This window comes from Oratosquilla oratoria, chromosome 23, assembly GCF_046742065.1.
Source record: "Oratosquilla oratoria isolate Oo_2021 chromosome 23, ASM4674206v1, whole genome shotgun sequence".
Classification (NCBI taxonomy): Eukaryota; Metazoa; Arthropoda; class Malacostraca; order Stomatopoda; family Squillidae; genus Oratosquilla; species Oratosquilla oratoria.
Genome location: NC_134799.1, coordinates 21,096,538 through 21,111,130, shown reverse-complemented (window position 1 = coordinate 21,111,130; position 14,593 = coordinate 21,096,538). Strand labels below are relative to the sequence as shown.

The following is a 14,593-nucleotide window of genomic DNA, read 5'->3' as shown; positions in this document are numbered from 1 at the left end:
TCCATTTGGAAATTAACAGTATTTTAAGTGAATTGTCAAACTGCATTCTGCAATGGGTATTTGTTCAGTTTTGCACCTGGACGCAATATAGCAATAGAAAATTATAAATTAATTTTGTAAGTTATAATACATGAAAGTAATATGCGATTTTCTTGGCGGAAAATAGAAAATAAAAAATACCTTGCTACAAGCAAATATACTAACGAACGAAGTCGCTCGCATAGGATCGGGACGCCATCTTCTCTGTCAAGTGTTTGTCGTCTGCCCGGTCTAGTTGAAATGTCAGTTACAAGGTGTACGGCCTCGGTACTTCCGGCAGTACCTCGCGAGGTACATATTCTTGAAGAAATGCTATGGAGCTGAAATCCATGCATTCCTTCAAGCTGCAAGAACCCTATATACCCCGCAATCTGAGTAATAAAACAGCCCGCCAACGTCTCTCACAAAGACGACAATCCGAATGACCTATAAATTGCATGTACGGATTTATTAAACAGGTTAGGTTAGGTTAGACGAATTTATCATCCTTTCATTTCTTCGACGTCGGCATCTATCTTAAGCATGGCGTACCATTCGTCCGGCGCGACTTCGTTACTTACGAAATGTTTTAGCATTTTTTTTTTTTTACTTCCGCCAAGAAAATTGCATATAACGTTGATACATTATAATTTACAAAATTAATAATTAATTTTCTATTGCTATATTGCACCCAGGTGCAAAACTGAACATTTACCCTGCAATATCAGTGGGGACGCGAATTAGCTACCGAAATCTTTGAAACTAATAAGTGTCTGATTCATGCATATACATTTCAAGCATTTCACAATTGCAATCCTTGCTTGCGCGCCAACGATCAGTCCCATTTTCTATCGAAACTGTCGTGTCGGCCACTGGGAACAGCTGTTGTGCCCATGCGTTGGTACATAAATACAACCTCCAATTTTCCACTTTTAAGTGACTTTCACGTCCTCGAATAAATTCCCTTGTAAGAATTGGGAACAAAATTCAACCATTCCACTAATAGCCATACCTTACTCGATTTGGATGCTTTACTCGAACACATTAAACATATGGTTATTTGATTATTATAAATTCTCACCTTTACAATGGCAACTACTGAATCTACTAAATATGTACTTTAGTAGAAACTTACCTGACCAGTCCAGATAAAGTTTTGGCTTCTGATTGGAATTCTTCTTGAATTTCCCCATCCTGCCAGACGCCCATCAAGTGGCAACGTTAGCGTCAAAGTTCAAATTTGTTGAAAAACGACGGTTCTTTTGTTCTCTGCATCATGGATTATCTACGGCGGGTGGGCACTCAAAACAGCATAGCCGGGTGATCTGAGGTGGTGAGGGAGATATTGGGGGATGGGAGATATGGGAAGGGAGAGGAGGAGGAGTAAACCGCTCACTGGAGACACGACAGACCGTACCGACAGTCGACGACTCACGCGAGACAGCTAGTCTGTGTGAGGAGCGGCGGGAAAGTTTGTTCGTTCGTACGTTAGTCGGTTTGTTCCAGAGTCGTTACAGGGCACGCAAAGTACAATTTGTTATTGTTTCCCATTCACACATTGGACATGAATGCCGAATTATATTGTGAGCGTAATATACCAAGAATCTAATAAATCAGAATGTAACAAAATATGAAATATTACTTTGCAAAATGTAGATAAAAACAAGCCCATACAACCATACTGTCATTCAATCTTATAGCACATGATGGTGCGTAGAACACAATCCCAACACTCATTGATATTATAACAAATACAGCAGGTGCTACACCAGTATGGTTGGACATTTAAGGTTTAACAAAATATTGTTATCATAGCCTTGATAATCAATGATTATGCGACGCAAATTGATTTCTAAAATTTCCTTGACGTGATTAAACACTGAACCTCTCAAATCTACATTTCATTGGGTATGCATACCGTATTATGACATATTCATCTACATAAAAAAATATATTTTTTTTAAATATGATTTTACCAGTAAGGGAAGGGAAATTTGGTTGAACAACCGTTACGCACATCTTGTGCCAAATGCAAGAGATGTTTTGAATCGAACGACATGGTGAAGGTGAGTTGCCGGATAAAACCGATGGATTGAAACTAGTCAATAGTCATACCAATTCAGTCTATGAGATCTGTATAGTCTAAAATAAGCCACGCAGCATCCGGCAATGTGATACGGGAAAATATAATGATAAAATATGAAATAAATAGCCGATGTTGCGGGAAATCTGAAGTATCCAAGTTTGAAATTTGCTCGCGAAAATAGACACAGAAAAGGTTTAGGAAAAATATTCTTTGTGTAATGTCAACATACCAAATTTTGAATCTACCTAAACGAATGAAATTGTATACACATATTTAAAGTCGGAAAAGGGCGTTGAAATACCTTCTGCTGTTCAGAATAAAATTTTACGTAGAGGAAAGTTCTTGCAGCAGCTTATGCTTCCAAGACCACACCAACCCACGAAATTAAAACATCATATTTAGTTATATAATTTTGCGGTACTTGTACGTTATAATTTGTACTTTTTTAATTCAATATAACTTTTTGTAACCTTTTCTATTATATTTAACAATTAAATAATACAATTTACTTTTTTCGTTTTTCTTTTCAATTCAGTGGATACATTTCAGTTCTCCTTCATTCAATAATTTTCAACTCGGTTTTATTTTTGTTGAACTGAGCCTGCAGGTTTGTTGTGACAGGTTAAAGTCAACACTGGAAATCGTGGAAAAGTGCGGGATTCGAACCCACGACTACAAAGGATTACAAAGGCGGAGAATACCGACAAACCTTTAGGTCCATTTCTAGGTCGGATGAAAAAGAAATCATAATGATAATAAATGAATAAATAAAAACTATAATAATATAAATAACAAAATGAATAAATGCATAGGTATAGTTAAATGATAAACAAACAGGTAAATATTAAATAATAATAAATTTACATATAACTAATAATAAATGAGAATCAAACAGACGAACGATAACAAAACAAAAACAAATGATATAAAATAAATTATAATCATTACAGCATCTTGCTTAGGTGTTAATGATTCTTAAAGCTTCGAACTGAACTACATTGCACTGCCTCTGCAGCAAGTTTATTCCATTCATTAACTACACAATTGGCGAAGTTGTTTCTACCCACTTCCGAATTGAATCTTTTTCCGGACAGTTTGAGACCACTGTTTCTTGTCTGATTCTCATTGAGTGTGAAAATTTTGTCACTTTTGATGTTGTCAATTCCCTTTAGAATTTTAAAGACCTGTATCAAGTCACCTCTGAGTCTACGCTTTTTTAAGGAAAACAGATTCATATGTTTTAGTCGATTTTCGCATGATTTATTTTTGATATTTGGAATCAGTTTTGTGGCTCGCCGTTGTACTTTTTCCAGTCTGTCAATGTCTTTAATGAGATTCGGTGACCACACGGAAACAACATATTCCAAATGTGGACGAACTAACGATTTATATAGCTTGTTGATGAGTGATGGACTTTTGAAGTCAAAAGATCGCGCAATCAGTCCTTGAATCTTATTTGCTTTCTCAGAGGCTAAAAACATACTTAGCACCCTTCCGATCATCCCTCGAATACAAATGAGTTGTAATAATTGATAACGATAATGATAATAATATTGATGATAGAATAGTATTAATGATAATAATAATAATAATGATAATAATAATAATGATGATCGTAATAATAATGCTACTACTACTACTACTACTACTAATAATAATGATAATGATAATAATAATAATAACAATAATAATGATAATAACAATGATAACAATAATAATGATAATAACAATGATAACAATAATAATGATAGTAATGACAATAACAACAACAACAACAACGGCAGTAATACATATAACAAGGGCCTTTTCCCCCTTACAAGGGAAGTAGCCAAAGTCAAAGGCATAAATCCACTCCAACCCATTTCATCCCCACATATTCCATTCCCATCCACCCCCTTCCCTTCCTCTTTTCTTGGCTCCTCCTGGATGACGGGTCATCCATCATCTCGTCCACTGCCCTAGGTCATAAGCAACGTAGTAAATCAAAGCACATCCACAGCAAGGCCGCTTCATTTAATAGGTGACCCCCCCCCCCGTCCCCTCATACAGAAAAAGAGAAGAGATTCTTTCGGACTGCGTGAAAACATTATTCACACATACTTCCCACCCCCATCCCCCACCCACTCCCTTCCATCCATCACAGCACAATTCATACACAACCATTCTCTATTCACCCCTATCTTCTGTCTTCTCCTTTCCTTCCTCAACAGACACTCCCCTTTTTCCCTATGCCCCTTGTACCCCATCCATCCATCTCATCCTTGGTCGCGCCCTCATGTTCACTCCTTCCACACCTCTTTTATTAATGTTTCTTCACTCATTCTTTCCATGCGTCCAAACCATCCCAATACTTTTTCATCAATCATATCTCCCAACTCCCTTTCCACCCCTGCTCTCCTCCTCACCTCGTTTCTCGCTCTATGCAGCCTGGTAACCACTGTCATACTTCTCAGACATTTGATCTCAAACACATTTGAACTCTTTCTCTCTTTACATTCCATGTTTCTGTCCCATACATTGCTGTGGCAATAATAACAATGGTAATAATAATAATAATGATAATAATGATAATGATAATAATGATAATAACAGTACATACATATACCAAGGCTTTTCCCCCTTACAAGGGAGGTAGCCAAAAAAGGAAAAGGCATAAAATCATTCCCACCCATTCCATCCCTGAATACACTCCACACCCCTCCACCCTCCCTCTTATTTTAGCACCCCCTGGATGACGGGTCATCCCTGCACCTTGTCCACTGCCCTGGGTCAGAAGCAGTGTCGCCAGACACAGCACATCCACAGCAAGGCCGCTTCATTAAATCGGCGACCCCCCCCGAAGACAGGGAGAAATCCCTTCGGGCTGCGTCAAATTTTGCTCACACATACTACCTCACCCCCCATCCCCCAACCCATTCCACCTCATGCATCACAACATCATCCATATACAACCATTCTCCATTCACCCCTGTCTTCTGTCCTCTTCCGTCCTTCCTCAACCGACATTCCCCTCTTCCCCAAAGCCCCCTTCACCCCATCCATCCACCTCATCCTAGGAAGTCCCATCATGTTCACTCCCTCCACATCTGCCTTCCATACCTCTTTTACTAGTCTTACTCATTCTTTCCATGTGTCCACACCATCCTAATACTCTTTCATCAACCCTATCTCCCAACTCCCTTTCCACCCCCGTTCTTCTCCTCACCTCCTCATTTCTCACTCTATCTAGCCTAGTAACCCCATCATACTTCTCAGACACCTCATCTCAAACACATTCAAACTCCTTCTCTCTTCCTCTCTTATGTTCCATGTTTCTGCCCCATACAGTGCTGTTGGCACAATCACTCCTTCATACAGTCTCCTCTTAGCATCCATTCCTAAATGTCTATTCCTCATTACACTCTTCAATCCACCAAGGCATTTACTCGCTTCTCTCAATCTACATTCTACCTCCACCTTCACTCCACCTTTTCCTGCCACATTTGCACCCAACTATCCACTTCCTCCAGTCGCTCTCCCTTAATGCTCACTTCCAGTCTACTGCCACTTTCACCCCTTGTACATCTCATCACCTTACTTTTACCCACATTCATTTTTAGCTTTCTTCTATCACACACTCTCCCAAACTCTGTCACCAACTTCCTTAATCCCTCCTCCGATCCTACCACAAGCGCAGTGTCGTCCGCAAACAACAGCTGGCTCACCTCCCACTTTTCTCCACTTTCTTTAACCATCTCCAATCCTTGACCCACTACCCTTGCATTTACCTCTCGCACTACCCCATCCATGTACAAGTTGAACAGCTAGGGCGACATAACGCATCCTTGACGAAGTCCCACCTTTACCTCGAACCACTCACTCTCTCCATTTCTAATCCTGACACAAGCTCTACTACTCTCATAAAAACTCTTGACAGCTCCTAGAAGCTTTCCTCCTATCCCATATATCTGCATAACCTCCCACAGTGCCTTTCTGTCTACCCTATCGTAAGCCTTTTCCAGATCCATAAAAGCCCAAAAAACATCCTTCCCCTTTCCTATAGCTTTCTCATATATTTGTCTTACCACAAAGATCTGATCTACACAACCTCTACCCGTCTTAAATCCACACTGTTCCTCACCAATTACTCCCTCTGTTCCTCTCCTAATCCTCTCAATCAAGATCCTCCCATAAGCCTTCCCAACTACACTTAACAAGCTAATCCCTCTGAAACTACTACATTCACACTTGTCCCCTTTTCCCTTGTAAAGTGGAACTATACAGGCACTCCTCCAGTCCTCTGGCACTCTACCCTCTCTCCAGCAAACATTAAATAACCTCACCGGCCAGTCCACCATCACTGTAGCTCCTTTTTTTTTTTTTTTAGACATTCTGCATGACATCCATCCAGACCAGGTGCCTTACCTGCTTTCATCATCTTAACAACTGCCTTCACTTCATCCTTCCTTATTTCTCCTCCATTTTCCTCACTCATCACGGTCATTTTCTTAGCATTTCCCACTGCAAATATATTTCCCTCCCTATCCTCCTTCACATTTAGCAACTCCCTAAAATATTCTGCCCATTTTCCCCTTACTACCTTCTCTTCCATTATCATCTCTCCATCTGCACCTTTTACCTTTTCTTCTCTACTTGATTCGCCTCCTCTTCCTCTTTTAATTTCTTTCCAAAACATCTTTTTATTACTTTCAAAAATTTCTGTCATACTCTTACCCCATTTCACATCTGCTCTCCTCTTTGCCTCCTTTACCTTTTGCTTTACTTCTCTTTTCTTTTCTTTGTACCTCTCATATGACTCCCTCGTCCTATTTTGTAACCAATCTGTGAAATCTCGCTTCTTCTCCTCTACAACTTTCTTTGTTTCCTCATCCCACCATTCACTACCCTTCCTTCTATTTCCTCCTGTCCTTCTTGTTCCACACACCATCCTTGCACACTTTGTGACTCCCTCCTTGAACCATCCCCATTCCTCCTCCACACCTAGCTCTACTCTATCCTTCACTCCCTCCCACTCCTCCTTCAGCTTCTTCTTGTACTCCTCCTTTTCCTTTTCACTTAAAGAGTTCACTCTAAGCACCTCCCTACCTTTTGTCCCTTTCCTCTTTCTCCATCTATCCTCCATTCTCAACTTACCTTCCACCAAAAAATGATCTGATATTCCCCCACCCTCTCCCCTTAGCACATGTACATCCTTAACTCTTCCTAACATAATCCTATTTACCACTACATAATCCATCAACGCTCTATCTACCACCCTCTCCCATGTGTACTTATGCTTGACTTTCTTCCGAAACACTGTATTTGCTATCAACTCTCTTTCTAGACACATTTCCACCATCAACTCTCCACTACGATTCTTTCCTGGAACTCCACATTTCCCAACCACTCCATCAATTGGACCATTTCCTACCCTAGCATTAAGGTCTCCCAGTACTATTACAATGTCATTTCTTCCTAAATCCTCTATGCATTCATTTAAATCTATCCAAAAGGCCTCCCTTTCTTCTATACTCTTCTCATTGCCAGGCCCATATGCACTTTCAAAGACCCACATCTCCTTTCCCAGTTTCACCTTCATCCACATTATCCTTGAGGAAACCTCCTTCCACTCCACTACACGTTTACCTATCTCTTCACTTACTAGAATAGCCACCCCTTCCCTCCCTCGCCCTCTCTTCGCTCCTGATAACCTCCCACTTACACTCCCAAACTTACACTCACCTTTCCCTTTCAACTTAGTTTCACTCAAAGCCAACACATCCATCTTTCTTCTCACAAACATACTACCTATCTCTTCCCTTTTACTCTCATCTGTACCACATCCACGCACATTAAAAGACCCAAACCTTAGGGTGCTGGTCGGAAAACTCCCTGACCCTCTTATGCCTTTACTTTTTCGTTTAGGAATGTCCCCTGTGGGGCTACAAGGAGAAGGATGCCTAGTCCCAATCCCCGTCCCTTTCTTCTCGCCTCTTATGATCCAAGTGGAAATACTTGGTGGCAGTATTCTTTTCCCCCACCACAGAAAATGAATACTCAGAGAAATGGTACAGGACAGCAGCAAGGGGTTGGGAGACAGCATAACGGAGGGACAGTCGTAGTATAAAAGTGTCATTTCTCTATGAACAGAGTTTTTCTCTATCATAGACAAAATGATGTGTGGCTCTGGTCCGTAGGGGCGCCCCATATAGACCTTAAAGTATCAAATGCATGCTACTTTGCCACAATAACAAGCAGCCAATAATAGTAGTACAGTAATAATAATAATAATGATAATTATTATTAATAATAACAATGATAGAAAACAGAATTAAAAAGACCAAGATCTTTCGCGTTAGGTAACACCGTGCTGTACACATGTCATCACCATTGAGCGTGCAAGGAAATTATGAATGAATCCAGCGATGTTTACGTAAACACTCGTCACACAATACAGGTCAACAATACGTCACGTGCCATGACGCCTGCCTGTGCCATTGTCAGAGGACACAGCCCATCCGGTGAATTGTGAAAACTGAATTCCGGCTGGTTGCTCTTACCTTTCGGCGTCCTTTCCATCCTGGGGTCCGGATTTGTCATGAAGATGTCGATCATCCCTCTGTTAACCCAGTCCCAAGATTATAATTATCATTGTTGTTATCATTATTATTATTATCATTGTAAACCTGTGTCAACGTTAGACACAATTTTGACATGTTTTTAGAGAAGTCTAGATTTCTGTAAACGAAGTCATATTCTAGCTGTTCAAATGAAAGTTGGAGGTAGGGTGTCGGGCACTGTCAGCGACCAGCCTCTTCCCAGGTCAAGGAACGTCTCCTGAGCACGGGGGTCGCTGACCGATGTTGTCCCGCTCCCTGAGGGCCTCGTCGACGTTTTGGTCCCAACTCTTCCTCGGTCTTTCCAGGGATCGTCTTGTCCCCGTTACGATTCCACTGTCAATCCCTGCATTCGATTCTCTCCCAGAGAATCATTTCTTTGTTTTACATAATTATTCAAACATTTCGGATTTGGCACTGAATAATGGCATATGGTGCGCATCTATTACCCAGGGAGGTAGAATGATGGTGGTGTCAGTGGTGACTGTTGTGGTGGCACCGTTGTATAAGGAAATGCTAACCTGCGGCCGCTCATGCACTTGTGAATGTTTGAATGTCTTGACATTATCTGAGTATGTACGTCTTGTGTCCATATGAACAATCATGGAACCTTACATACATTCGAACATGATTATGCACGAGTGTACATCTGTATATGTACATGAGATACACTAAGGGAAACTAACTTGTGAACTTACATTGAGTTCCAAAGAACACACACACACAGCATTGCCCATAGATCGGTCATATATGACCTCTGAGCTCTCTTCCGGGAGTGAAATAGCTGTCGATCACGAGTCCAACACGTGATCCAAGACCATGGTGAATCACACGCACACACGTGTGTAAAGTCACAGCATTACCTATAGATAGGGCCATATATGAACTTTTAGATCTCGGCCGAGAGGGTCATAGCTGTTGATCACAAGTCCGACAAGTGGTCTAAGACCATGATGAATCACACAAACATACACACAGAGGGTGAGGAGGGAGTTATACCAATATACCAATGAAATAGTAAATTGGGGATATTCATCTTTGGGCACACTGGGTATCAGAGAATGAAAGCCACACTAGAAGAGTGCAACAGGAAAGTAATAAAACACTATGGACTTCTATTTACACTCTGCCCATCAAGGGTATTACTTTTATTTACATTAATGAAATACTACCAATTATAGAAAAATAGAGATGTGTTACACATAGTTATGTTCTACAAATAACTCCACACAAAAAATAGAACACTTTCAAAGGTCTATGTTAATTCCAGCTTCTCCCTATATCGTTCTATAATCGGAGACTTCATGACAGCAATGTTTGACGTTATGTTTTGCTGTTCCTCATATGGACAAAGAGCACCATTGACACTGAATTCGAGTGAGCATGACATCGAATCCAAAGACCCTGCCAAGGTTGCAGAGGAGAGAACTTATCTAGTTTTGAGGAACTCTTCCTAAAAAAAGTGATTATGGAAATGCAAAAGTGATGAACGAAGAGAGGACAGAGTTAAGTGTCGCTGGCTAAGAAGAGAGAGAGAGAGAGAGAGAGAGAGAGAGAGAGAGAGAGAGAGAGAGAGAGAGAGAGAGAGAGAGAGAGAGAGAGAGAGAGGGAGAGAGAAAGAGAGAGGGGGGGGACTCCCGGGCGATGCAACACATGAGCGTCGTCTCGGACGACTTCGAAGAATCTCCTGCGACTTCGAAGGACTAAGAAGACAGAATGGGTCCTGGGTCGCCGAAGATGCTAAGATACAGACTCTCCGTCGGCTTCAGCCATCATGGCGTCGCGTTTCAGAGCCGCGGACTTGGCCAGAGTTTCAGGAGCTAACTGGTTGTTGGCGACGCCGTTGCTGTGACCGTTAGAAACACCGTTACTGTGTCCGTTGGAGACGCCGTTCGAAGTGGCGCCCGTTTCGACGGCGTTGACGTGCTGGTTCCTGTCCTGCTCTTCGGAGGCGATATGGTTTGCGCAGAAGTTTGTTATACGCTGGCAAGCCTCCCGCATCTGAGCCTCAGGAACTGTCAGGACGATCCGGACGTAGTTGGGGAAGTTGAAACACTGTGAACGAAGGTACGAGTAAAAGCGTCATCGTTTGGAGAGAGAATGATTAACTACTCTTACTTTAATGCCTATGTTCCAAATAACCCCAGCAGACATGAGGTCTGTCAATTCACATACACACACACACACGGCCTCATGGTTAGCGTCGCATCCCTTCATTCTGAAGTATCGAAATCGCTACTCAGATTTTAAAAGCTTCACTATTCTGCTAGCCGTTACTATCCCACTTGAGTATAGAGATGGTTGTATGGGGCGTGTGTAAGGTCATAACATTACCCATAGACCGGACTATACGAACTATGAGCTCTCATTGAGTAAGATAATGGCTGTTGATCACAAGTCCACCACGTGATCCAAGGCTATGGTGAATGACACAAAAGTCGGGACCTCATAAGTGTGTCTCTTTTCTTGTATATTACATTTTAAATAAATGAACATCTAATTTTGCTAACAACTAATTCTGATGCTTTAATATTTTTTTTACAAAGTAGTTCTACAGACATTATTAGAAATCAACTTCTCTAAACATAATCTGAAATAGTGGTTTATATCATTAAAGCCCTTCACCATGACATTATTGTATGTAACAAGATACATAATACTGTTCATAGACTTCTAAAGAATTACAGTGTGAGGTAAAGCGAGAGCGAGACAGAGATCAAGAATGCGAAGGTTTCCTTCGAGATGGACATCAGAGAGGACCATCCCCCTACAGCCCGTCTTCAGACCCTGTCAACAGTCTCACCTTCACCGTGCACGCACGCATGATACAGCATCGAACCACTCAACAGTCTCACCTGTCCTGGCAGACAAAAGACAGACTCCTCGCAGATCATCTTCTCCACGAATTCCAAGTCGTTCTGGAACTCTGGGAAGCGGGCCATATCGATTCCAACCTGAGGATCACGTTATATTAGTTAAAAAAAAATACAGCGGTACAAGAATAATGAAATTTTGAAAAAATATCAATGCTGAGAGAGAGCAGTCTATGCATATCCATCGAGTAGATTAGATGACTTGTTAGTGGACAAAAATCTACTGTCTTCGTGAATCTAGAGGCCATGTCACAATCTAGCATGCCTCCAGATTCCCTGCATTCAACATTTCTAGAATTAAGGAGACTATACTAGGGTTAATGAACTGTTAGTTTCTGTCCACAACACCAGAAAATCAACATCTATTTTCCCATTGGAGTATTGAGGTGACTATGCGATTCTACAAAGCAACTCCACTGGCGAAGCTTCGTCAAAGTACAACAACTTAACCAATATGTACAACTTAACCATCATGTACAACTTAACCGTCATGCACAACTTACCATCATGTACATGGCGCCCTGAGGTAGAACGGGGCGTAGGCCGGGTGTCACACTCAACAGCCCGTAAGAGAGGTCAGCATTCTTCTGCACACGAGAGAATAAATAGATAAATAGATAAATCTATTAATCAATAACTAATTAAATAGATAATGAATAGCTAAATACATAGATGGATAAATGATTAAATGGAAAAATAAATCAACCGCCACATGAGAGACGTATAAGACGCACCTCTGTTTTATAAGGATATTTGGCGGAAAAATAGTTTCATTATACATTTATTGAAAGATATTTCAAGGTGGTTTTGTCGGGAAAATACATTACGATTTTGTACATAAAATACAATATTGTCACTGTATGCAGCCTTTTTTATACATTTGAAAATACGGTAAATAGATAAATAAACTATGTCGGAAAGGGTTAGGTGGACTAAGTAACATACAATCACGGTAACACATAAACGTATTCGAAAACGATACAGAGACGGAGGCATACTGCATTGCATTTCACCGCCCATAACCGGCGCTTCTATCCCTTTGCGGAACAACTGAAGATCCTCTAGGACCCGCTTAGTGGTAAAGGAGAGATCTATGGAATTTAGCAGAGAGTAATCTCCAATTATAAAATGCTACGTCACTCTGACCCGCATGGGTGCCGCTAAAGTTGGTTACTGAGATGGCGTACCTATTTTGTAAAATTGGTGGGGAAAGTAATAATCATACAATTAATATGAGTAAAAAAAAGTAACCTTATTTTTTATGTGTGTGTGTGTGTGTGTGTGTGTGTGTGTGTGTGTGTGTGTGTGTGTGTGTGTGTGTGTGTGTGTGTGGATTAATAACCAAATTTTTATGGAGTTGATACTCAAAGGACTTCATTAACGCCCCCACGGATCAGAGTCACGTATTATCAATTTATTATTGGAGACAAATCACAACTCAAAATAGAATGCTGGTCATCTTCAGTCCTGCCCTCCTTGACGATCTCTACGACTCTTCGTCGCGCGACATTCTCCCCATAAATAGAAGCGCTAATTATCGGGTCACGTGTTCTTGTCGCAGGACGTTTTGAAATTTGTTCGACACTCCATATCGACGGGTGTCCTACGGTCGATCAGTGCCATCAATGTTAGCCGTGACGTCACAACTCCCCGACTTAAAAAAAAAAAAAAAAAAAAAAAAAAAGTCACGACCCCCTGACCTCGCACGATAGAGATAGAGTGAGAGAGAGAGAGAGAGAGAGAGAGAGAGAGAGAGAGAGAGAGAGAGAGGATGATGAGGACTCCATCCTCGCATGGCAACCCCCCCCATCCCCACTCCCACCTCCACCCCGAAGTCATCTGGACCAGGTCGCACATCGAAGCCGACGAGGTCATCTGGGGAAGAACCTCCTGAGGGCCCCAAGACTTAAGGACCTTGCAGAAACCCTCGTGGAGAGGTGGGTCGCCTTCTTGCTTCGACCACTGGAAGCCCGGGTTTGATCCCCTGGAAATGATCAATAATTGCCCAAATCGCACTTTCAAGGCTCTCCAGCCCCTCTTGTACAACGGCGGACGATGCAACACCAGTGTCTCTCTACAGTGTTGGCACCTGGTCGGTATGATGGAGAAACTGGAGCACTGGTTTCAGGCTCCACCCAAACAACCTCACCAAGCAGGATGAAGCCGCCGTGGTGAGGTACACAGGCCGCTTTGTCCCCGTGGGGATAGGCCGGTGGTCCTGCACTGGATCATGAAGGCTGCGAGCACGCGCGGTGGTGCTGTTGCCAGGCTGGAAGAGTTGGTTGGAGGTGTTGGCTGGCCAACCTCCTCCTCCTCCTCCTCTCCTCTCCCTCTCACCCTTCCAGACCAATCCCTGTGCATCTACTTCCCTCCCTTCCACTTCCTCCCCCGTCACTCTCCGTCCTCCATCACTATCTCATCCGCTCTCCCTTTCCTCCTCCTTCTTCAACTCTCTCCCTCTCCACCTTCTCTGTTTATCTTCCTTCCCCACCTCTCTCTCTCTCTCCCTCCTTGTCTCTTTTTCTCCCCCTCCTTCTGCGTTTCCCTCCCTTTCACTTCCTTCCACCTCCATACTCCCCCCTCCTTCCCTCTCTCTTTATTCCCTCTCGATATTCTCACCCTCCTTCTCTCTCTATCTCGCTCTCACCCTCTCTCACCCTTCCACTTCTCCATATTCTTCTCTCTCCTTTTGTGTTTCTTCCACTTCCTCGCCCTTCACACACACACACACGCGCGCGCGCGTGCGTGGCTTGCTGGTGTAGTAGTGTCCTAGGATGCCACACTTCAGACCCAAGACGATAAAAAGCTTCACAAAACTGAAACCCGTTACTACCCCCCCCCCACCTTGAGCAAGGGGATGGGTGGGTAGTGTGTGTACATGGTCACAGCATTATGCGAACTATGAACTCTCTTTCGGATGGGTGTTCGCAGTCGATCACGGGCCCAGCGCATGGACCAAGGGGATGGTGAACGACACACGTAAGAACCAACCCAATGATATCAAGACAAATGGTGGAAAA

The 14,593-nt window shown here is 42.3% G+C and overlaps 1 protein-coding gene across 1 annotated transcript in view; it reads right to left on the bottom strand.

The window, feature by feature from the left end:
- Nucleotides 1-9,813: 9,813 nt before the first annotated feature.
- Nucleotides 9,814-14,593, bottom strand: part of LOC143038013 (tyrosine aminotransferase-like) — a 32,986-nt gene continuing 28,206 nt past the window's right edge. Inside the window, exons 8-10 of the mRNA XM_076206845.1 lie at nt 12,077-12,160; nt 11,556-11,654; nt 9,814-10,755 (exon numbers count right to left, since the gene is read on the bottom strand). Coding sequence (XP_076062960.1) covers nt 10,441-10,755; nt 11,556-11,654; nt 12,077-12,160 — 498 coding nt within the window. The 3' untranslated portion in view covers nt 9,814-10,440. The remainder of the gene's footprint in view (nt 10,756-11,555; nt 11,655-12,076; nt 12,161-14,593) is intronic.